The sequence below is a fragment of the Urocampus carinirostris genome, chromosome 12 (genome assembly GCF_059441175.1).
Source record: "Urocampus carinirostris isolate Australia breed hairy pipefish chromosome 12, RoL_Ucar_1.0, whole genome shotgun sequence".
NCBI classification, from domain to species: domain Eukaryota; kingdom Metazoa; phylum Chordata; class Actinopteri; order Syngnathiformes; family Syngnathidae; genus Urocampus; species Urocampus carinirostris.
Window position 1 is genome coordinate 29936771 of NC_142360.1, and position 25056 is coordinate 29961826.

The following is a 25056-nucleotide window of genomic DNA, read 5'->3' on the forward strand; positions in this document are numbered from 1 at the left end:
ACCAAATGCTCCTTTCCGCCGCTAGAGGTCAGCAAAGGTGTAAGGGAGCTCATATTAAAGACAATACAGTGGGACCTCGCTACTTCGCGGTTCCAAGTTCGCGGGTTCAGAGCTTCGCAGGTCCAAAAAATAATAATAATTAAAAAAAATATTATTATTATTATTATTTTTTAAAATTTAAGCATTTTTGTAGGAGCGTCGCTACTTCGCGGATTTTCACTTTTCGCGGGTGGTTTTGGTCCCCATTAACCGCGATAACCGAGGGATTACTGTATTGAGCAGTATTTTCTCGGCTTCAGTGGGCCCAGTTTAGTAGTTTGATCTGATGTCATCGCCCATTCACTCTTAAAAATCTCATCTTGGATCTTTTAAAAAATTATTTTAAAGCAGTATGACACATAAGGCGAGCATATTTTCATCAGAGCTCCCACTTGAGTTTGTTAATGTTTGTGGTGAGTTGTTTCAGATACGAAGCTGCATTTACTCAATTGTTAAAATAAACAAATTTGTTTACTGTCACACATTCAATGCCAGACATAATGATCATATTTTTCTAAATAAAGTGTTGTGCTGAGAAAATGTTATCATAGATTATAATTTGCAGGGCAGGCTACCAATCTAGGCGGAATGATAAGGCATAGTACTGAAAAACAATGCAAAATATTTGGCAATATTTTTTACTGATCAAGCCCACCTATGAACAAAGTCTGGATCCAGCCGCTGAGCCAAAATGAGTAGCTCGTCTTGGGATCAAGGGATCCCAGTTCGAATCCCGGCTCGTCCGTGTTACAAGTCGAAGTGTCCCTGGGTAAGACACTGAACCCCTAATACCCCCAATAAGCAGGTTAGGGCCTTACGTGGCTGCAAGGCCGCTATTGGGAAATGTGGAGCACATTGTAAAGCGCTATATAAATGCAGATCATTTCATTTCATAGTAGAAATCTACATGATTAAACTAAATCTAAGACAACTAGTTTATTTTGCACCCATATAGGATTGTATGTGCGTGTATTCTAGTGGTTTCTTTGTCTAGCACGCCCACCAACAATGAACTTCCCTCAATGAAGTTCAACTTTGTCTCACATGCTTAGAAAAAAGAAACAGGATAAAAACAAAGGAACCTTGCCGCGTTGTCTTTGGTAAGTACAGTGTTATTGACTCAACTGGTCCTACTCAAATTTCAATATTTTTGTATCTCTTGTGAAAGCTTGTGGTAAGCTTGGAAGAAGATGTGACATTTAGGCCTACATGCACAAAAACTCATTTATTCATGACTGATGGCGGCAATTTCCACGGCACGGTTCCTGGTCTGTGCCGTCTTGCTGATGCGACTCTGCAGAGGTAAGCAACCAATTTTTTTTTCATTAGGGATGCACTATAATTATGTTTTCTCCCAATACAAAACATCAATAATGCATATACTGTAATTAACTGTTCGATATTTTAAACGTTTTAAAAAATATTTTACTCGTTATGTACTGAAGGAAATAATTTGTTTACCAGAATATCATGCTGAATCTATTTATATAATTTCCCCACCTTACCATCTTTGTAACTTCTCTTGTAAAATCAGGAAAAAAAACATATTTAAATTGAGTAAAAGTATTTGATATGGCAGATGGCGAAGGGTTTTTACCATTTTAAGAACCATTTATTACTGAGTTCAGAATACATACTTCACATCAGTAAAGTTATTTACCCTCTGCCATACTAGACATTTTTTTTCTTTTAAAGTTGAGCTTTTTACAAGAAAAGTCTAAATGTAGCAAAAAAATAAAAATACTACTTAAAATAAGCATGGATTTAGAGCAATAGTTTTATATATATATCCATCCTTCCATTATCTACACCACTTATCCTCAGTAGGGTCGCGGGGTGCTGGAGATTTTTTTTTTAATTTAACTCATATTAAATTTCATTTCAAAAATTTGCCAATGGGGTAAAAAATCAGTTTTTGAGATGTATTGAATAAGATAAAAATCCACATCATATAGAAAAAATATTTCAAAATGTAGTGAAATATCATTCAATCGATAAAAACAATAGAAATGAGACTTTAATTGCAGAACATTAATTTGAAACTAGTAAAAGTATTCTTAAAATTAGAAAAGATTTTCAGCAAACGCCGTTAGTTTTGGGGAATATATTAATTAAAAAAAACACACACTCCAATATAAGTATTTTGACTGTTATGTGTATCTCTGAACGTTAATCTGAAAAATGTATTAAAATGAGAAAACGCATTCTTAAAATGAGATTTTTTTTCAGCTAATAGCGTAAAAATTTGTTTTGGGGAATATATTAACAAATATAAACACATGCGCTCAAATATAAGAAGGGTTATTGTTGTGTGTCTTTGATTATATCTACAGTGCCATTTTTTAAAACTCTGGTCAGAACCTTCAACTTAGAATTGTGTCTTTTTTAAATATGGTATTGGCTCTGAGTGATGGATTTTCAGTGCCTTTCTATACCTATAATAAATATCAAGGCCAATAATCATAACAGATTCTTTCTTTTTATTTGCCAGTGTAACGACCCTCAATCATGCGCGACACAAGGTTTCACAGTCACTCGGATTTTTGCCTGCATTCAGTAAACAAAACAATACAAAAGTCAGGGCATCTGTTCACGACTGCAATAATCTTCAGCGTGATGCAAATTAGCTGAAGCTACGGCAAGCACTGAAGCCCATAAAGTGCCAAACGAAAAAGACAGTCGCAGACGCCCATGATTTAACAATTGAATGAGGCACAGGAATATTAACAGTAATACAACAAAAACACAGATTTTGTGAGAATTCAAAAAAACATTCAAAACAATCAAATGTCAACTCTGTTACACAAGAGAATTATGCTTCAGGTAGTTTAAGTCAACCTTGCTCTTGAATTATGAGCTAGCTTGTAACTGAAAAATATGTCTCTTGGAGATTGCAAAACTAAAACTCGACACCAAACCGCGTCCTTTTGGGTCAGTCTTCTCAGGTGAGTCTCTCGCTTGCAAGATCTGGTCAAGTGAGGGGGCAGTGGTCCCACGTGGCTCCAGCTTGGAGTTGTACTGCACCTTCCCTTGTGAATGCCACCAGTCCATGTACAGCGGTAATAGACTAGTGACCCCCACCCCAATCAACACCAATATGACGTACTTACGCGTGGACAACATCATCGATCACCAGACCTTCAGCTGCCTGTGCTATTGTGTGCAGCAGTGCGGAATTGACATCTATGCCGGTTGTAAGTGTGAAACTCGCTGGACTTTGTGGGGGTGTGTTTTGATATTTTTCTGTCCGTAGACCCACCGGAGACGCCGCGGAACATTCGTTGCAACCAAAAGGTTCTGCGCAACCAGACAGAGGATGTGTTTTGTTCCTGGGAAAGAGGCCACAAAACCTACCTGAGAAACACTGAGGAACACTGGTTTGTATGAGAGTGCTTGTGAGTGTGAATGACCTTTATAATAAAAAAATTGAAAAAAAATCTTGTTCCTATCAAACATGACATGCACATTAATTGCTAAATTCGGGGTTCCATACATGCAGCCTTTCAGGCACATATTTAAGATATTAACACTAGACAGGATTCTGATTAATCAGAATTTTCACTTTAAAGTAAGAATTCATTCTGAAGATGTGAAAATTTGGGCTTTTTTCCAGAAAAATATAGAATTCTCTTATCTCAAGCTTTTTTTCTGAACTACCAACATTTCTAAGCAGCCATAATGAAAAACGAATATAGGAATTCTGACATTTTGCTGTGTAATAGTGTAATTTGATAACGTACTAAAAATCAGACAAAATTCAGGTAAAAAGGTAATTTTTTGTGCAATATTACATTTTTCAAAAGTGCCTATGATGAGTTGATCTGTAAAAACATCTCCAAAACCTAAACCCAATTTTTCTGTAGTAGCATTTTCTGGCATTCTTTGACTAATCATCACAAACAACTAATGCTATTAACAGTTTGTATACTTACCCCTATATGCTAGATCCACTCCAAATCATAACGCTTAGAATTTTTGGAAAAAAATGCAAAATTTTGAAGGAATTCTGTAAAGTCAAATTTCTCAATTAAAATTTCAGAATCCTGCCTATTGGTTTTTTTCTTCATTTCTTCTGACCCACAAACATGAGACAGTGTACATTTGTGTGTGTGTCCACATATCCGTGTAGTAGTGTGACAAGTGTTACAGAAGATCCCGCAGAACTGTGGACTGAAACGAAAGTTGTCATCACTGAAACTGATCCTCCAGAGGCTAGCTTCCACGTGCCTAATACTGTCCGTGTCATCTCAGTGAAGGTCCTCACCAGTAATGAACTTGGTTCAACCGAATCACTTCCTGTCAACTTTACCCTCAGAGACATCGGTACCTTTTTGTATTCTTTGTCTTATTGTTGTGGCAGACTTTCAACTTAACATGAAGTTAATGTGAGCAGCAATCCCCTCTGCTCCGATTCTCGGGGTGCCTTGGTGCTCTTCCAGGAGGTGCACCATCAGGGTTCAGGTGCCTTCGCTAACGCAACACCTCGAGGTGCAGTACGCTACAGAAACAGGGCAGTGGACTAACTATCCAAACTCAGTAAGGAGACCAAGCTCAATGTTGTACAAAATGATTATGAATCCTAGGTGGTGAGCTAAGAAAAACAATTTGATTTTTACAATGGTAATATCAGTACATTCCAGAACACACTGTTTACCTTAACACATCACATGGTTCACATCTTATTTCCATTAAATCCATTGTTGTGATGTATGGAAACAGGGTCACAATATTTATGAATCTGGCTAATCTCCGATGTCAAACTATTAAAATGCTACCTGTTGCTCCACCAGGATGTGCCGGTGCCCTGGAATTACTCACTAAATATAAATTATTTGGAGCCCTACCAGTTGTACCGTTTTAGAACCCGAGGGAGATTCAGCCATGGTCTGTGGTCCAACTGGAGTGACATCACGTCCAGCATTACTCAAGAAGAAGGCAAGTCATCGAAGTAATTATACATTTTGCATCAATAATGGGCTTGTTTCAGGGGCTTCAAAGACTGCTGAGGTAAAGTGCACTAAGTGCTCCCGAATCTGGGGTTGTCAATCAGTAAACCAACCTAAAATGTCAAGAAGCTATAGATATACAATTTTGGTTTGTACAGGTGTAGTTTGATAACTTGCCAGGAATCTAAATTCAGAAAAAAAGGTGCATTTTTCTTGGCAAAAGTTTTCTATTTAAAAAAAAACAGAAAAGAAAAACCACGGAAAGTCAGGTATTTTGGACAGAAACATTTTCTTCTTTAGCAAATTGAGAGAAAATGCTAATGACGCAAACATCAACGCCCATTTCATGATTAAATATAGGCATTTAAATGGTTGCCTTACTCTTTACACAATGGCTTGGTTTTTTTTAAATAAAATATAAGCATTTGTAGCAGGAAGAAAGATGCCTGGTTCATGAAACCTATGTCTCTTCCAGGAAAGGCAACTCTTCGCGTTCTGCGCTGGAGTCAGTGTGCACTCTCTCTGATATACAAAACTAAAGCTCTTGCATCCGAATTTTTGTTTTTCCGGTTTTGTTCCAGATGTTTGACCTCAAAGTAAGTTTTTCAAATAAACTGTAAATGATAAACGCTAATTGCTATACTGAGAAAACATACTCCCACTGAGTGAAGAATTGGCATTTTATCATAGCCAAAAGCTCTATAAAGTCGATACAGCTGAATCTGGTAGAAATGCCTATCGAGGTTAAAACCATAAAAACATATCAAAGGGAACAGGAAATTCTATTGGAATCGCATGAGAGTAAGGACTTCATCTAAAAAGGTCAGCAAATAATATCCAGAAAAAAATCTCAAGAATGCTTGCCAAAAAACACAGAAACACTTTTGACATTCTCTTAAGAGATTGTAAAGTTTGATGACTCACCATACAGTCAACAATCAGTAACTCGCAAATAAAAAAATCCCCCCCATTGCCAGTTTAGTACGGCAACACAAACTTTTGTTCATATGTCAGTCATAAAAGCACTTGACAAAATGTCAAGAGGGGCCAGGTTCCAAGAACTAACCATTTGTTCCCCCCCCAAAAATAAGGACACTTTGAAGTTAACATTGTGGTTTGTTTCTGATAGCACCTGCTAGAGAGCTGGATGTGTGGTACTTTCAAGCTCCCTTCAACTTCAAGTCCATATGGCTCTACTGGAAGGTAAACATTTAAGTGTGAGAGTGTTGTTATGCGTATGTCTGAGTACTGCTCTCAGTTTCACTTCAAAAACAAAAGGTCCCTTTTTTGACCACGGGTCAGGCGTTAAGTGTCGCACATGCTCGATTCTGACCACAAACACATACGTATGCACGCAAGCAGTGACATTGTAAACTTCCACTTTACTTTAGAAGAGATTAAGAGAAATGATCGAGCAAAGACTTTGGGACTTGCTAGATCTCACATTGACAAAAAAAGGTTAGATAAATCAAGGTACAGTCTATGAATACTCAGCCAATAACAAGGATGTTGAGTACATTTCATTTAAATTGTAGAATAATCTTGGAGAATCACTTAAAAACCTTCATTTTTGGTTGGTTTTTGGCAGCACCATTCAGACTAAAATGGTCATGTTTTGCAGTGTTCCCAACTAACTAATTTCCTTTTGGGATGCTCAAATCAATTCTCACAAAGGAAAAGAAATGTATCAAGCATATTTTAGGTTTGGTTCTCTTATGACTATAATCATTATAGGGTCCCCCAATTCCACGGGAAGGCCCAATTGAATGCCCACAAAGCATCTTTAGGTCCAGCAAAGCTTTAGAACACCACCTCCTGAAGTTCCTTTCAGTACTGCACAGCAGGTAGCTCTTTGTAAGATGTTTCTCTCTGCTCTTTCCAGCCGATGGCTGTTACCCTAGCCAGGGGTAAGATTGTTGCATACTCTGTAGCGGTCCATAACTCCCAGTCCAACCTTGTGTTCAAGTCCAACATTAGTGCAGACTCTACGGGCGCTTGCGTTCCCTTCTGCTCTGATTGCCATGTGACGGTGAGCGCCCTCAACTCCAAGGGGAGGTCCCCACCATCCAGAATCAATGTATATCGCATAAGTAAGCCAACACAGCATAACATCTGAAAAGGGACACATTTTCCATTTTGACAACCTTAACTGGATTGCTTAATGTATTTGAACATTCCAAGAGACAATCTCCAAACCGTTTTCCGCACCTTTTAGTATCGGCCCAGTTGGAAGTCAAGGTGAAGACAAATGAGCATGGTGCCATCCTCCTGTGGAGACATTCAGAAAGCTCGATATCCCATGTGGTGGAATGGTACCCAGAGGGTTTTAAGATGCAGGAACTGCAATGGATACGACTGGCAGGAGAAGATTACCAAGCCAATATCACAGGTTGTAGAGTACTGTCTGGTCTAGATCATTCATGTGTTCTTATGCATTTTGTTTGTTCTGGTTATTTGCCTACCAGAATAATTTCCTCCTCTGTTCCTTATCAAAAGTTTTATGGATTCTGGGCCATCCTCATTATATGTTCTGTTATGTTTTAAAGATTCAGACAATTATGTTCATATGTTTTTGATCATTGTGCATGAATTCTAGATCACCATCTATTCTTTTTTTGTGTGTGTGTGTGTTTTTGATGGTACTCAAGGCATTACAGATTCTCCCTTTTTCTGAATCACATGTACTCTAAATACTAACTAGAGTATTCTCTAAGTGTGTTTGCAAACATTTTTTTTTTGTTCCAGATCGTCATTTTCCAGTGTTTTAGAACACCCACTCATTGTTGATTACAGGTCATTCTAGTACTGTGCTCCGAATCATTAAGTATTCTGGATCACAGCTCTTTGTGTTCTAGATCATACTCGTTATTTTTTCAAGATCCGCTTCTTTGAGATAATTTCCTTCAAATATAGTAATTTAGGCCATCTTGTATACATGTTCTCAATCACTTACTTCATGTGTTTCCTGGGTCATTTTGATTTATGTGATCCACTTCTGTTTTTTTCATATTTGTTCCAAATCATCTGATTGACGTGCATCATCATCTCTACAATTTCCAGACTGTGCTTTTTATCTATTGTGGGATGTCCGACTTTTTCCAGACGATTTATTTAGTTTCTAGAGTATAATCCTCTTAATACAGTGTGTTCAACTGTTTTGTTTTGTTTTTTTTTTTCAAATTATCGTCAATATTTTCCAGTTGATCGTTTTTTTTGTCTTCTAGATAATTCCATCATTGTCTACCAAACTGACCATCCTGCTTTATCACAGGTTTGAATGCATCAGAGTGCTACGAAGGAGCTGTTAAGGCTCTCTACAGCAACGGTTCAATGGCTATGGAGAGCTTCAGACTCCTCAACATAAGCCAATCTGGTAACTGTGTTTGACCATACAGAATAAATGCTCCTGTCAAGTCAACCTAGTGATTAGTCCAGTGATCGGTTCTAGTGAGTCTTCAATAAAATGTTTATTGGGGTTCAATGTCCATGCAGAAGGTGTCACCTCCTTCTATGCTGTTGTACAATGTGCGCCCTTGCTTCTGCCATTGTTGTTTTTTTTCATGCATGTACAGGTGGAGGGATCTCAGTTTAACAAGTTTCACATGTCCTCTGACTGTAACTTACATTGTCATCTTGATTTGCATACAACACAAACTCTTATCCAAAGCCTCCCTACTTATATCCAAACCCTCTGTAATGGTACCTGTAGCCTGTCAACACGTATCTGCAGACATGATCCTGTGTGTGGTTCGCACTTATATTGCAAAACGTGTGCATTTGCGCTCACACAAATCGTTTTAAGTGCCAATGCTCTAAATTGATTTGGCTGAATCAAGAAGTTTTAATACCAGAGCTTTAATTTGTATTGCTTTTTTCACAGTCCCCAAGGTTGGTCCATCAGTTCAACAAGAAGTGGACGCCGGTATTGTAACTTTAACGTGGGCAAAACTTTCCAGGGCCCTGCGTTGTGGCTGCATCACTCAGTATACCATCTACCACAAAGACAACAACGGACATTTAAAGAATTGTAAAAACTAAAAGTGCAAAAAATCTTCATCTATTTAGTTTGGTAGGGGAATGATGTTTGTGTTGTTTTACAGATTCAATTGAAGCGACAAAGCAGTCTTTTGTCTTAAAAAACCTGACCCCAGGTGTCCACAACCTGTGGGTCACTGCTTGGACTTCACATGGAGAAAGCCCCAGTAGTCAAAGAGTCAAGATTGCAATTCAAAGTGAGCACATAATGTCTGTCTGACAAAAAAAAAGTTCAACAATATGAGATGGTAAAATCATGAATGACTAAAAATATGTCCTTGTGGTTGACAGTTGTAGAGGAGAAGCTGGTGCGCATGCAGGTGTTTTGTTCACTGTTGTTCGCGGCAGTTGTGCTGTTATTATGCCTGTGTCAAATCCCACCTTTAAAAAGAAGGTTTGTCTTATAACAGCAGCTAAATAAGGGATAAGAAAAGTCAACATTATCTTGCCACAATGAACCAGAATGTTTCCACTTTGTAGAGTTTGGCTCCTTTTCCGGTGCTTAAATCAAGTAGTACCTGATCCTGCAAACAGCATATTAGCAAAAGAATGTGCCCAGGAGAAGGTAAGAACTGTACATTTGAATTGATGTGTGTATATTGTAAAATTGTATGGAACACTGGCTGTTAATAATAACTTTGTTAATTACCAAAAATATTATTTGGAGTAAGCAAGAAACCAATTTTTCTTAGTTTTTGTTACGGCACAGGGTCAAATGAGGTTGCGCGATCCTCAGAGTGAGGCTCCTGCTAACAAAGAGGACGAACCAATCATCAACATCGTCATGGATGCAGAGAGTGTACTTGAACACAGCGCAGAGCTGGCAAGCTCTTCACCCTTGAGCCCCTCCATGCCTCAAGAGATTTTCACCACATACCTCAAGAGCAACTCCTACGAGTCGGACAGCTTAGACCAGACCCAAAGCTTGCTCTGCTGCGATACTGCAACCGCGAACTACCTCTCAGCCCCATATAAGGAGGAGGCCAAGGAGGCAGAATATGTGGATGAAGAAGCGCAGGATTTGTTGGTACAGATCCTGCACCCAGGGACGTTAACCCTGGATACAGTCCGTATTAATGGCAGCAGTCTCTTTGGAGAACTCCTGATCACACACTCCTTTGGTCAATGAGTCACAATGAAGTCCACTAATCACTTAGTATTTTGAAATGACCTTGTTTGCTGTCATTGTCTCATAAACATGGGGCAAAAAATGCAGCCATCCTAGGACAAAATTAAGAGACAGCTACCAAATGTTTTTTTATTGGAAATAGCAAAAAAACTACGACTTTCAATCAAATCCCACAAAACATTTTTATCATGAACTCTTTATCTGGGATATGAATTGCATGTCCAACTGGTTGTGTTATAACTTTTGGTTTTTGTTAATGGTTGCTTAGTTAACAGTTCAACGTACCGGTACTGAACATTATTAGATTTTTTTTTGCCAAAGTTCATGCTACATTGAATGATGTACAAAAAAATCGCAGCTTAAGAACTACATTTACCAGTAATCTTTGACAGGGAACAGAGTAGGTATCGTTCCAGTGTGACGAATACATCTATCATGCATTATCTGCACCGCTTATCCTTAGTAGTGTCACGGGAGGCTGGAGTCCATCCCAGTTATCCTCGGGCAGTGGGCATCCTAAACTGGTTGTCAGCCGGTTGCCGGGCACACAGAGTCAGACAACTTATTTGTTCATTTACACCCAGGGACAGCCAACTAACCTGACATGCATGTTTTTGGCATGTGAGACGAAACAGGAATGCACGCAGGAAATCCATGCAAGCACAGGGAGAACATACAACCTACACACAGTAAGGCTAGTAGCTGGACTTGAACCCATGACCTAAGAACCGTGTCGCAGATGCGCTAACCACTCATCCACTGTGCCACGTGCGAAAAACATGTGCAAGTTATTAAACGTTGAACTGCTTTTAATTGGGATATTGTATAAATCAGGATTACAATGCTGTGATTGACATTAACAATTGAGTTGCTGACTTTATACCGGAATTGCTGCGTAGAAGTTCGTTCCGAAGTAATACACTAGGCCTCAGAGAATGTTGTGACAGGAAACTTGCAAAACTAAAGAAATACAAGAAACGTGTTTTAATGTTTAATTTTATCTAAAAAAATGAGCATGTAGACAAAATGATTGAGATGTATTAATGTAAGTCTGGAAAAATATTCTATACATTCACATGAAAAATTTGTTGTGTTTTCTTTATCAACCTCGTAATTAAAGACAAAACCTGATGTAGGTAGTCCCCATATTGACCTGAGATGGGACATTCCCACTGTGGGAAAAAGAGAAGCTGGGGTGAACTGTTGGCTTCAAATAAATCCAGCTGTCATTTAAACTCTGCATACAATGGAACCAAAGCAAGGCCTGCCTTACGATTATCTACAAAGTATACAGAAAATACAAATCTTTGTGTGAAGGTGTTAATCACTTTCACACGTTTGAAAAATTCACAAGTGTTAATTGCACAAGATTGAATGTATAAATGGGTAAAAACAAGGTGGGAATTCATATTTAGAAAGTTCACTCCATGTAAAGTCCTTCTTTACTGAACTTTCTTGTCCTTGTCAGCCACTACTTCTGAAAGGTCTTCAGGTTTGATAGCCTTCACCTGGGCCTCCATTTGGGTAACGCGGTGCTTCATGCGGGACTGGCTGGAGGTGAATTCAGCCAAGAGCTTGGCAAACTTGGTCTGCATGACGTTCAGGTTGTCCTGCAGCCTGGTCAACTTCTCCTCCAGGTCCTTAGGGTCAGCGCCAGCATTAGCTACCGCCTCATCGATCAGGTTGTCCTTCATCAAAATGGCCTTGCCCTTCTCCTCTAGGGCCTTTTTGGCTTCAGGGTACTCAGTAAGAGCCTCCATCAGGTCGTCTTTGGAGAGCGCAAAGAGGTCCGAGTAGCCCACACTTCGGATGTTGGCTGTTCTCCGATTTCCAGCCTTGCTGCCCTTGATGCCCAGGATGCTGATTTCCCCAAAGTATGCGCCATCACTTAGCACCACAAACTGCGTGACGCCATCATCAGCCACCACTGCCAGTTTACCCTCCTTGATAATGTACATTTCCCGGCCAATATCGCCCTTTTTACAGATGTAGTCCCCTGGACTGAAGACTTGAGGCTCTAGCTTGAGCACCAACTCGATAAGGAGTCCGGCCTCGCAATCTTGAAAGATGCGCACTTTCTTCAGTGTGTCTAAGTGGACGTTGATAGCGATTTCGGCCTTGAGTTTGTCGGGCAGGTTCTTCAGGACCTCCTTCTCATCGCAAGTTTTCTTCTCCGTCCACAGATAGTCGAACCATTTGATCACCCGGGCCTCCAGGTCTTTGGTGACCTTACGGAACTGCATGTACTGCTTGATGGAGTCGATCTTAGCTTGAAACTCAGCTCGAGAGGCATTCATGTTGGAGATCATGGCGCCGACGTTTCCGACGATACTAGCGAAAATCAGCACACCAGTGAGGAAATCAGCAATAACAAAGAGGTACTCCACATCTTTCACTGGTGGAGGCGTTTCACCAATTGTGGTGAGAGTTAGCGTGGACCAGTAGAGTGAGTAGATGTACTTTCTGGCCAGGCGACCGTGTTCCGGATGGCTGATGTTGGGGTAAACCCACGTGTCAGAGCCAAAACCAATGGTCTTAGAGATAGCAAAAAACATGCAGGCATTCCAGTGGATGATGACCAGGATGTAGAGCACGAGATTACTAATTCGAAACATGTTGGGAAAGCTGGTCCTGGTCTCAGTCCTCTCAAAGAACTCGAAGAGTCTAGATATCTTGCAGAGGCGGTTGAATCGGAACTCTGGGTTGTTGAATCCATATCTTAAGAAGAGCAGATCGGTAGGGATCATGGAAATCATGTCGTACTTGAACTGCGATGTGGTTCTGTATTTGGCCCTCAGCTTTGAGGCATCCTTCACAAGAAGGCCTTGTTCCAGGTAGCCTAAGGAACAGACACATAATTAGAGCCACGTTGGATTACAAGCAATTTATCAAAACAGGCAAATATGTCATCCACCTGAATCATTAACATTTAAAAAGTATAGAGGGCATGGGGAGTAACGGAATACATGCAACCGCTTTACATAATAAGAATTTTTTTTTAATGGAATTCTGTCAAAAAATAAGGATTACTTTGCGTATTACAATTTTTTTAAAAGCATTTTTATGTTGCACACTTCACTCTAGTTATTCTTTTCCTCATTTGCATCACCTCTGTTTACGTTCACTACTCGATCTCTGCTGTCTCATTCACTCACGCAGGGCCCCCCACTATTTGAGTGGGGAGGGGTACCTGACTACAAAATATGACTATGACTAAAAACGCTGCAAAACCAATAGAAAATTGCCACTACATTAAAGTGCAAATAACATGAAAGCATAGACAAACAAGTATGAACAAATGAAATAACATAAAATAAAATTATGAATGCAATTAATTGCTTGGGAGCATTAGCCTTCAGCATCCTTCCAAGCATCCATTCATTCACTTCATGCACTCATTCACGTTTGTCTTACATTTACAGATACGTAATGCACTCATAGATGAAATGTGTCTATTATAATTTCAATGGCTGACCCTAGAGAGACATAGAGACTTGACAAGAATTACGAGAGTGTGTCGGAAATTTAGATAGTGAACACTTGGTGTGTTTAAAACGATATTGGGTTCTTGTTGTGCTCTTATTGTGAACTAAAACAAGGAATGTCTAATTCATCAAAAGATCTCATCTCATCTCATCTCATCTCATTAGCTGCACCGCTTATCCTCAGTAGGGTCACGGGGGTGCTGGAGCCCATCCCAGCAATAATCCAAAAGAAATCCAAAGTAATCGAGTTAGATTGCTTTAAAATTTTAGTATTCAGATTACATTACAGGTTACATTCTTTAACAGGTAGTTAGTAACTGTATCGGGTTACAATTTTAATGTAATCCTCCCAACCCTGGTCACCCAGCCATAAAACTGACCTGTTCTTGACCTGACAAATGTGTCTGTGTAGTAGATAAAGTCTGAAGTGTAGTCCAAGAAGATCCAAAGTTTAGTGAAGCGGTCCTGGAGTTCATTGAAGCAAGCCCTGATTAAATAGATGAGGAACATACTTCTAATTGATATAAACTGTAAAACAAAAGAAGTAGAAAAAAATACCTGGTCACTATCATAATCAGGTTGTAAAACACTGGGGCAGCAATGACCGTCAGCCATCTGTAGTACATGTCTGCAGCCGGGTCCATTATCCAGATCTCTTTCCTGAATAGGGGTAATAAAATGTTTTTTTAGAAAGGCCTTGTAGAAGTGTGTAAGAATAAGAGAGATTATACTGCAATTGAATCATTTATACACAAAGGCAGCAAAAGTACACTTACGGGGGCTCCTCTTTCTTTTTGTCATCTTTCTTATCATCTTTTTTGTCATCCTTTTTGTCATCTTTTTTCTCATCCTTCTTTTCATCATTTTTCTCATCTTTCTTTTCATCTTTCTTATCGTCCTTCTTCTCATCCTTTTTTGCATCATTTTGGTCTTTTTTTATCTCTTCTTTCTTGTCATCCTTTTTGCTAAGGGACACAGCCTTGTTCTTTTAATTCTTTAAATCACAAAAAGTGTCTTCATCTAGCCGGGATAACTGAAGGGATACCAGACTAGATCAAGATTGGAAGGGTCTGATGGAGGGGTTCACATATTTTGGGTGGAGTACTTTATTTTTTAGGGTTCAGAGTCACAAAGTGACTAATTGGGTGCGAGGGATAGAGTATGTGAACTCTGTGAGGGAGTGGAGGTATTTGAGACAACATATGGAGGGCAGAGTTTGGTGCAGATTTAGAATTGTTTTTGTATGGTTTGTACAAATCTCTGAATGATCCATTGCAAAGAAAACTAAATTAATTTCATCATTACTTCTTGAAACTATAGTCTGTCTTTGATGCACCTAACAAACCACAAGGACATGGGGAAAAATACTAATCTGGGAGTAGAAAGGAAGTTCATACCAGCTAGGGTAGAATACAGCTAAGATTTCGACCAAGTCTATGAACTTACTCGTCTGTGTTGTTGCAGTTATTCATATTGTAAGTAGCTAGCGGCCACTTACTGCAAAGACTTCAGAAGCAAATTATGTAAGGTAGTCACATATTTTGTTTCATTATGAACTTTGATCAAATAAATTCTAGTTCTACTCACTTCTTTCCATGCTTTTTGCCCTTACGGTTCGGTGACTGCATGGCACTCTCGCGGCCAGATGTTTCTTTGAGCTCTGGGCCTCGAAAGCGCTCCAGGAAGGAGTCGTTCCTTGCCGGTACTTCAGGGTTCATTCTGTTAAAGGCCCAGTTGCGGAGCATCAAGAAGAAGTAAGAGAGCCTAGACATGGTCAGAGAATGGAGATGACAACGTTATACGTATCTAGGCTCCTGAGATTGGGTCAGATCACAAGGCAGAGTTGCTTTTATTGTAGGTATTTTTTACCTGGCCATTGCACCTGGACCCGTAAAAAGACTTCTGTTTGAATTTGAAGACATAGCCCTCTCAGAGTTGCAACTGGAAGACACCATTTGCAGAATTTTAGCCAGAAAGCACTTGTTAGATTATTAAAATACTTCACTGAGTATGTTGTCACTATCACATGAGTTTTCACCTATATTAGTTTTAGTATTTAATCAATACATTATTACTTTGACAACCACATTATCAATTTAGTTCTTTTAAATGCACCTTATGCTTATCCACATATGTGAATGGAGTATCGGTATATACTTTTGCTATTCATTCAAGGTTTTCATATCAGTATTTTCCAAGCAATGGTCTTCTGATGCGTCAGCCTTATTTTGTTATTCAACCTTCAAAATCCATCTGTTTGCAGATCAAACAAAAGTCTCTTGTTCATTGAGTTTCTTTCTTTTGCCTTGTATGTTTCATTTTTTCTTTGCCTTTTTCGCTATGAGAGAGGGGCAAGACATTTTCTTTGAGGCCTTTTGGATGGAAAACGGTCTCCTGAACAATTGGTCCGGCGTGCACTCTGTTTTATTTTATTTTGTAACTTTGTAATGAAAGTCCTCAACTGAACTGCTCTCTTCAGGTTTATTTTTTCCTTTGTCTAAATACTCGGTCTGTCCCGAAAGTGGAATACGCGACCAGACAAGAATGATCTATGCCCACATACTGAACTAAAATCTTGTGAGCATGTTTTTCATACTCACAAATCTGAACTATGGTCCCAAGTTAAAGTGCTCTGACGATAACAAACTCCAAAACAAACCTTTTATGGAGCCATCGGAGGAACTTTTGAAAAAAATGCCTGTACTTATGGTATCACATTTTAAGGACCTGCACATTTGAAAAGACATCATCGTTTAAATCACAGGTGTCAAACAGGCGGCCCGCGGGCCAGATCAGGCCCGCTAAGGGATTGAATCCGGCCCGCGAGACAACACTCAGAGAAGCGCAAGAGAAAAACAAGCTGCAGGTTGAAATATGTCAACTTGATGTTGCCAGAGCCAGGTGCCTCAAACAAAGACACTGTACTTTTATTTCTTTCTCTCTCTCTCTTTCTTTTCCACCCCTTTTCTCCCACTCTCTGTCTCTTTAACTCTCTGTGTCTCTCTTTTTCTCTTCCTTTGTTGCTCTTTGTCTCTTTCTCTCTCTGTGTCTTTTTAACTTATTTTGCTCTAACTTCCTTTTTTCCTTTTCTCTCTTTTCTCTTTCTCTCTTCCTTCCCTTTGCGCTTTCTTTTCTCTTTTTTCTCCTTCTGTCTTTCTATTTCTCTTTGGATTTCTTTCTTCCCCACCCTTTCTTTTCCCCCTCCTCACGACTTTTTATCTCTTGTTTCTCACGCTCTCTCCCTCTCTCGTTTTCTCTTTCTTTGCCCCGCCCTCTCTCCTTTTCCCTCCCTCTTTCTCTTATTTCTTTATTTCTGTTTTTCTTTCTCTTTAATCTACAAGTCCGGCCCCCGACAGAATGTTTGTTCTATCGTGTGGCCCCCGAGTTAAAATGAGTTTGACACCCCTGGTTTAAATCCTGAACCTACACTCTTTGGTCAATATCTACAGATGGGAAGATCAAGAGTAATACCATTACAAATATGCAGGTAGCTAATGATGAGCATTACAGACATATTTTAACACAGGGTTGAAAGATATGTAAAATAAGCTTAGATTTCAATGAACTCCAGCATACTTGTTTTTAATTGTTTGTGCTTTTAAAAAAAACAATAAAACACCAACCACGAATTTGGCATACAGATATTCTCCACATTAAACAAGGGAAACTAATCACAAAAACAAGAATATGATCAAAACCGGGAAATGGACACTTGGACATCGTCAAATTCGCACACAGCTCATGACCGTCTCAACTTTCAACCTTTAAACCAACCTGCTCTCTCCATTTTCAATGACGGCCAGCTCCTCGTCAGATGTCTGGCTGGATAAGCGGCATCTGGTCACGTACGAGATTTCGCTGTTAACCTTCGTCATCGTGGGGCCTGAAATAAATCATATCAAAATCCGATTTTCAGGAAAAGACTCACTAGACCAGCTCAAGGATGGGGAAACTTTTTAGGTCAAGGGCCCCACTGTATACGTTTCTGGTAAAAGGGCCAGACCAGAGGGAGAAAAAAGAATTGATTGGTACAGCGTGTGGAATCCGATACCTCATGAGGGAAAAAATATTGCTTTTTTTTCCTCCTATGCATTTATGAATAAATACATCTACAGTAAGTCACAAAAGTGAGTACATCCCTCACATTTCTGCAGATATTTCATTATAGTGTTAAGTAAAACAACAGTAAAGAAACATCGCTCAAACACAATAAAGATTGGTCTGTAAAGATTTTATAGCAATGTAAATTTATTTTATCCCTCAAAAAAGTCAAAATATAGCCATTAATAACCAAACCCCTTTTGCAGCAGAAGTGAGTAACCTCAAGTGAAAGTTCCTGAAGTGTATGGTCTGAGTAATTCTAGGCTGACCCACCAGCTCTTCAATCTCTGCAGCAATGATGGCAGCACTCCTGCGCCTATCTTTCTTAGATACCATTTGGATGTGACACCGTGAACGTTCACTCAGCTTATTTGGACATCCAACACAAGCCCTGTTGTGAGTGCATCTTGATTTTCTAAAACGCTAGTGGATCTTGGCTACTGTACTGCAGCTCAACTTCAGGGTGTTGCCAATCATCTTTTAGGCTTGGGCAGCCTCATGTAGTGTGGCAATTTGTTCTTTTAGGGTCCCCAGAGAATTCCTTGCCATGGTGTGGCATGTTGGGAGTTTCAGTGACCAGTATGACAAAGTGAACTACCTATACATCTGCTCCCTATTCTTACCTGACACTTAGTAAGAGTAAGAAGTCACATTGTATTTAGGATGGAAAATGACAAGCAGTACTTTGTTTGGACATATAGAGCTGAGTGTTTTTGGGGTGTACTCACTTTTGTTGCCAGGGGTTGTTATCGCTTATCAAATATTTTGAGGGTTTTCAGAGGAGAAATAAATTTACTCTGTTATATAAGCTTTACACAGAATTACTTTTATCATGTAAAATAAACATTTTTTCAGTGTTGTTCTATTAAACATTATGATGAAATCTCTGCAGAAATGTGAGAAGTGTACATAGTGTACATCAAGGGTCACCAACCTTTTTGAGGATGAGGGCTATTTTTTGTTACGAATTGGTGCAAATATGTTTCTAAAATAACGACCTAATTCATTACTATGTGCTTACTATTTTATTACCAGGTTGTAATCATAAGATTTTAAATCAACATCTAATACAGCATGTCAGTTAGAAATACATGATGAAAAAATAGCAAGTACAGAAATATCCTTTAAAATATATATACATAAATTTGTATGGTGTGTCAACATGAAAGGACACTATACTTTTTTTAACCATATTTAACATTATAATTTGGGCATTTTTGTTTTGCAGGCCGAAATAAATATGCTAACACGCCATATGTGGCCCGCGTGCTGTAGCTTTACCCACCTCTGCACTAGGCCCTTTTTTAGGTTCAGTAGTAAGTAGTGTTTGTAAAATGAAACTTCATATCAGGGCAAAAATGCATAATTCCTTTACTGGGATGATCAAATGAATGGCCAAAGTATTGCTCAGTTGGCCCAAATTGGAGAGTTTTCTGAAACATTCTAGGCCTGTCCATACCTCTTTGACACTTTAATTGTGCTGAGTCCAAAATACATACACCGACAAAGTCATTTTTCCACTGAGCGACTCAGTATGTATACACAAGCTCTAAAAATAAACCCTCCTTATGTCCTAACCACTAAACTGGATGAGCGTGTTACTGAGTTTGAACGGTCAGCACTGCTTTTAAAATAAGCGCCAATTACGGGTCTGCGCCGGCCCTGCTGGCGGCGTGGGTGTGGGCATATATAGCACTGTTAAGCCCATTAGGCGGACTTCTTTGGGAATGCATAGTTAAGGTCTCCCTTCTTCACTTCTAAGAAGGCTAAGTCTATACATGATGCATTAGCTACAGGTAACTTCTCATTGAAAGTGAAAGTTGTGATTATTGAATTTTGGGATTCATTCATTAAAAGGTTAAACAATCATGTTGCAGTGTTTCACAGATAGCATTTAAGGTAGTTGTCAGATCAAATGCAAGATGTTTATCAAAATGTTTCTCGCTGAAACTTCAATCTTTCCCCTCAAAATGTTCAAACTAAATTGTTAAAATTCCTTTTCATATTTGAAAAAAAAAAAAAAACAGCTTGTCATTCCATGCTTTTGTGGTCAACAGAGAAAGTCCTTGATTTACAAACAAGTTCTTAAACTACAGAAGTATGCCCAGATTACGCAAAAGGCATAATTCAATATTAAAATCGAAATTTATGTAAACATTAATTCTATAAAAAAAAAACATTCAGTGGACTGAAAAGAGTACATAAGTCATACTGTGCTTATAAGATGCAACAGATGTCAACAACCCTAGTTACAAGAAGACAATACTCAGGGTTGGGTAGGGTTACTTTAAATTGATTACTTTCAATTACTTTTGGATTACTCCAATACCAAATATGCTAATAAAAGACAAAAGAAACTAAATATGAATAAAATGACTACATTTTGTGCCGGCTTGGGGAGTAACGGAATACATGGAACGGCAAAAATGATGTTGGCAAGCTGTTTGGATTTATTTTCATTTTGTTTCTGTCACATTTTATGTTCGTTTTGCCGGAGATCAAAGAGATCAAAGCCAGGAGAGAAAGCTTACCACGTGTTGTGAGTCATCATTTTATTCATATTTAGTTTATTTTGTCTTTTATTAGCATATTTGGTATGGAGTAATCCAAAAGTAATTGAAAGTAATCAAGTTAAAGTAACCCTACCCAACCCTGACAATACTACATTTCAGAAGACAGTTTTAATGGGGCAGTGTGTAATATTTAGTGCCTTCTAGTGATACAAAAACTTTCATTTAGTCAAATAAAACATTGATTTGAGTACTATGCAAAAATACACGAACTATCATACCAAAGTTGATTTTTATATAAAAAAAATAATCAGTATAGAATTTTATATTTATTTTACATAGTGAAATCCCTACCTATAAGTCGCCGCCATATTTGTCTTTCATCTTGCTGCCACGCTGTGCTCTAGACACTAGTTTCCGTTCACAGTAAACAATACAGTGTCATCTACTTGTGAAATATTACACACTGGGGCTTCGAAGGGACAATCTGTAACATTTAACCCCATATTGTTGATGCAGTGTGTAGTGCAACCAAAAAGAGTACTACAAAGCACAAGGAATAAAGGAATAATACAAACTACGGAAACTCAAAGTGACCATACAGCACCATTTTTTTGTAGCCCAGCCTTTCAAAAGGTGTTTGGCTCCCTCTAGGTGAACCTCATGTTATGTAAATAAATACAAATGTCTCGACCAGTGAGATTTTAAAAAAATACACATCTTATTGATAGTTTATGTAGTTTTGCTTAATATTCAAATTGTTTTTTTTTTTTAATTTTATGAATTGAATTATTCTACCAATAAGAGGCACTAAATAATACACAATGTTCCTTTAAAGGTGGGGTGCGTAGTTTGATGTGTCCCTAAAAAGTTATATCTTCTCTATTAAGTATGTATTAACAATGCCCAACTGAGTTCCAAGAGCCCTTGTGCATTGTTTTCAACCTCAGTAGCCTAGATGGTAGTGTGCCCGCTTTGAGACTGGGAGGTCGCTGGTTCGCGCCTCGGCCGAGTCATACCTAATTGGTAAAATGGCGGCGCCCTCTGTTGGCTGCGGCTGCATCGGCTCGCTACAACGGGTCAGGTGTATCGACATTTCGTTCTGTGTACATTTTTACAAAGAATGACAATACAAAAAGGAAATTATTATTATTATATGCTTTTATCTTACTTTTATCAGGCCCATTCAGGGCAAAAAAAACCTAAAAAGATGAAAAAGAAGAGTCTATTCGAGCAGGTCTAAGAAATGCCATGTACTCCTGTATTACTCTGCCGCTGTTTCTTGGCTTAAAGTCATGATTGCAGCCTTAAGTTTTCAAATCTCACACCCTACCCTTAATAATGGCCAACTAAGTTTAAAGAGCCTTTATTAATTCTTTCCCACCGCGCCTATATGCTTTTAGAATCTCTGTTCTGGAAGTATGAAAGGGGAGAGAGGGGGAGAGAGGGAGCTCATGCTTTTATTCAAAGTTTTTTCTCAGTGTAGCACAAAAATGGTAAAAGTTAGCAAAAGCCTGCTATGAATACAATTGAAACACTAACCCAAACTCCCAAAAAGATTTTTTTTTAAAAAGAGCTTATTCTAGTGCGTCTAAGATTTGTAATTTTTTGAGGAAGTGGCTGACTGAGACTGCAATCATAACTGTAAGCCTGGAGATGGCAGCAGAGAGTAACAATGTTTCAAATTCCGGACAGCAATTTGAGAATAGAAGACGACTTATTTTATTAGTAAAAAGACGACAAAACCTGGACGGTTTTGCCGTTACAAAGGACGTTTTTTTATGCATTTTAAGACGAGTACGACGTACAAGGAAATCTGTACGGAAAAACGCAAATTTGTCAATCGCATGCATCTGGGGATTTCCCATCATGCATCATTCCGAAAAAAATAAAAATAACATATGGTGTACGATTATTTTGTATTTTGTACGGGAAAATACGACAGTTTGTACGGGCATGGAGCCGTGGAGGTTGACAGGTATGCAAAGGGTACAGCTAATTTAAACTAAAATCGTTACATTTCCTTTTCATATTCAAAAACAAATCCACGGTAACCACCCACAAAAACAGCCTGCTCATTTAACGTATCAACCTATTTGCTTATTTGTGTGGTTGTAACACATGCAGGCACGTGTAGATTAGCACTAATGCCAGGGAGTTAATAAGCACAGGACACCCCCACCTTCACCCCCACCGCCAGCTTCACTACATTAAACGAACGTGACAGAAGTTTACCTTTAACTAGTGCAGCCAAGGGGAAACATATACAGTATAACATTACATCATAAGCCACATCGACAAAAACACAAATATATGTCAATTGTTTTCATTTTGTAAATATAATTATATTAAAAACCTACAATTAACTTATTTTGTGTAATGCGAACTAGGTTTAAAACATTGACACCATCTCCGGGCAGTGGGCAGGGGAAACCCTGAACTGGTTGCAAGCCAGTGGCAGGCCACACAGAGACATACAACCACTTTCTCATCCACACCTTGTGACAATTTGATCCAGCCAATTAACCTGACATGCACGTTTTTGGAGTGCCCGGAGGAAGCTCACGCAGGCACGGGAAAAACATGAAAACTCCACTCGGAGTGGTTGCGTCTGGACCTTCGCACAGTTGCGCGCTAAACACCCAGCTGCCGTGCCGCGTTTTAAAGATATATCAAGAGTAAAGAAATAATGAATCAAGGCAAATGCAGGTACCTAAAACAAAAATCTTCTTTGGTATGGTTACAGAGTTCTAAAACACCAAAACATACTATGACTGTTAGCATTATGGTTAACAGAATGATCTGTTAATATAATAATGCTCTTATTCAGGTTGTGGGAGATTAGCAGCACTGTAGTGTAAAGACCCGCTAAGAAGCTTGAGGATTTCTTTTTATCAGGACAGCTTCAAGTCGCGACAACACAATATTCCCAGCAAAAGATATGCCATCTAATGTGAGAATATATGTGTTGTGCATACACTATGTATTTTTATTTTATGATGAATTAATTCAGAGTGATGCTTTATTCTGCATTGATTGTTAGAAAATTTGTCTTTAACCTTTACATACTATGAATACTTTGTGCAAGAAAAGCAGTTGTGCCTATGGATTTTGAAGTGTAGTGTTAACGCACTGCAATAGCCAAGTTCACTAAATCGCATTTTAAAATGTATTTTGATATTGTAGTTCTTCAATTGGTTGGCATTATATTTATTGAAAATAGTCAACATTTGTATTCTTTTATTTAGTTGTTTACGTACTACTTTGTGTATTGTTTTGATAATTATTTTATTTACATTTTTTGCAGTGATCCAGGTGAATTTATATTTATTTCATCTGGTGTACAAAATAAAAATCCCTCTCTGATTTGAAAAGACTTGTGACTCTAATTTTTTTTCCAATGTAAATTATTTAACAAGCATTAATTTCGCAAATCCCAGCTAAACATAGATCTTAGAAAATACAATACACTGTAATGAATAAAAAAAATCAAATGTGAGCGTATTCATTTTGTTTTAAATGATTTGATCTGCTAACTCTTTCATAGTGGTGCATCAGTTAATGTTGGTGTTTGAATTACATGTTTGTTGTTCAATAATATGAAAAGACAACAATCAACATGCTTCATTCTAAATTAGACATGGTAAGAAAACATCTTTTTATCATATATATTTTTTTCATGTGGTGCCTACCTGGTTGGTCAGGCGTTTATATCCACCCCATAGGAAATCACTTCTCGGCAACCACCACCATCCTCAAAATACCGTCTTCATCTCACGTGTACGGCAAATTCTATAAGCACAAATTTTTCTTCATGGTTCTTCTTTGTCAACGAGCGTCCGCAATCTAGAGAATTACCCGCCACTTGGACACCATTGTTGTTGAAAAGGTGCTCCGAGGATGAGGATAAAAAGGAGAAGGGAGGCTCAGCAGGCAGATCCCAGATCAGGACGGGGAGGAGTCCCCTATCAAGAGTATCGTACGTTTACTAGAAAGATATGGTACATTATGTGGAATCGATCATTGGTGGATGCTGTGAGACAGGTTTGTCATCCCAAGCTTTTGCTGAGGATAGGTTTAAAGTTTAGTAGACATTCAAAATAGAGAGAATACATCAATGAATGAAACCTGTTCTAAAGGTCCTCCCTCGACCCCTTTTTATGAAATCCCATAGGTTACAAGAAGCAGATCAACCCTGAATGGGGTGTATATTAAGGAACAGCAACATGATTGGCCAACAGTGACAATAATGCAAACAGTGGATAACAGTCAAAATAACGAACAACAGTGATTCAAAATAACGGAGAACTGTGGCTACCTAAGCAATCTCCTTTGCAGGTATCCAATAGAAAAAACTTAACCATATTCTTCATTGTAATGAAATCCGAACAAATATTCAATAATTTACTTATCAGCTGTTAAGTCAGAAAGTACTCGAGTTACAAACAAGTACCTTTCCTAAAACTACCAAGGTAATCCAAGATTATGCGGAGGGTGAAATTCAACGTTAAAATCCAAATATATATCGAAATACTTTCCGTGTAAGACAAACATTCAGTGTATTGTAAAGAGAAACAAACTGCATACATTGCACTGGAGTATAAGTCATGTTTGTTTGCAGCTTATGCGGTTCATTAAATCACAACGCAGATGTCAATTAATCTAGTTTTCGCCGTAGAAGTTGATAATGCGTATTTTGGGTGCGGAATACAGCAACACTAATTTTGAAGGGACAGTGTGTATTATTTGACCACTAGATGTCACTTTGTTGTTTAGTGCAGCCAAAAACTAGGAAGAATACACACTACAGA

At 38.6% G+C, this 25056-nt stretch overlaps 2 protein-coding genes across 2 annotated transcripts; one reads left to right on the plus strand and one right to left on the minus strand.

Moving 5' to 3' along the window:
• Nucleotides 1-1101: 1101 nt before the first annotated feature.
• il12rb2 (interleukin 12 receptor, beta 2a) lies at nucleotides 1102-11296 on the plus strand. Its single transcript, XM_088349361.1, has 16 exons — nucleotides 1102-1139; nucleotides 1208-1341; nucleotides 2976-3233; nucleotides 3293-3416; nucleotides 4169-4362; nucleotides 4433-4575; nucleotides 4830-4974; nucleotides 6115-6188; nucleotides 6868-7075; nucleotides 7201-7374; nucleotides 8257-8358; nucleotides 8866-9012; nucleotides 9086-9217; nucleotides 9312-9414; nucleotides 9501-9585; nucleotides 9730-11296. Exons 2-16 carry the CDS (start codon nucleotides 1278-1280, stop codon nucleotides 10147-10149), a joined length of 2373 nt encoding a protein of 790 aa, XP_088205487.1. The 5' UTR covers nucleotides 1102-1139; nucleotides 1208-1277; the 3' UTR covers nucleotides 10150-11296.
• Nucleotides 11130-24132, minus strand: LOC148355475 (cyclic nucleotide-gated channel cone photoreceptor subunit alpha-like). Its single transcript, XM_088349362.1, has 9 exons — nucleotides 23938-24132; nucleotides 17409-17517; nucleotides 15504-15575; nucleotides 15222-15398; nucleotides 15081-15140; nucleotides 14411-14599; nucleotides 14193-14294; nucleotides 14015-14121; nucleotides 11130-12988 (listed from the first exon to the last, which is right to left on the minus strand). Exons 2-9 carry the CDS (start codon nucleotides 17507-17509, stop codon nucleotides 11592-11594), a joined length of 2205 nt encoding a protein of 734 aa, XP_088205488.1. The 5' UTR covers nucleotides 17510-17517; nucleotides 23938-24132; the 3' UTR covers nucleotides 11130-11591.
• Nucleotides 24133-25056: the final 924 nt, after the last annotated feature.

Coding starts and splice junctions, on each gene's coding strand:
- il12rb2 (XM_088349361.1), top strand. CDS start 1,278: ATGGCGGCAATTTCCACGGCACGGTTCCTGGTCTGTGCCGTCTTGCTG. Junction 4,975..6,114: donor CAGCATTACTCAAGAAGAAG/GCAAGTCATCGA, acceptor TGTTTCTGATAG/CACCTGCTAGAGAGCTGGAT. Junction 9,218..9,311: donor AGTCAAGATTGCAATTCAAA/GTGAGCACATAA, acceptor TGTGGTTGACAG/TTGTAGAGGAGAAGCTGGTG.
- LOC148355475 (XM_088349362.1), bottom strand. CDS start 17,509: ATGACGAAGGTTAACAGCGAAATCTCGTACGTGACCAGATGCCGCTTA. Junction 15,141..15,221: donor GGCAAAAAGCATGGAAAGAA/GTGAGTAGAACT, acceptor TTGCTTCTGAAG/TCTTTGCAGTAAGTGGCCGC. Junction 12,989..14,014: donor ATTTGTCAGGTCAAGAACAG/GTCAGTTTTATG, acceptor TCTGTTCCTTAG/GCTACCTGGAACAAGGCCTT.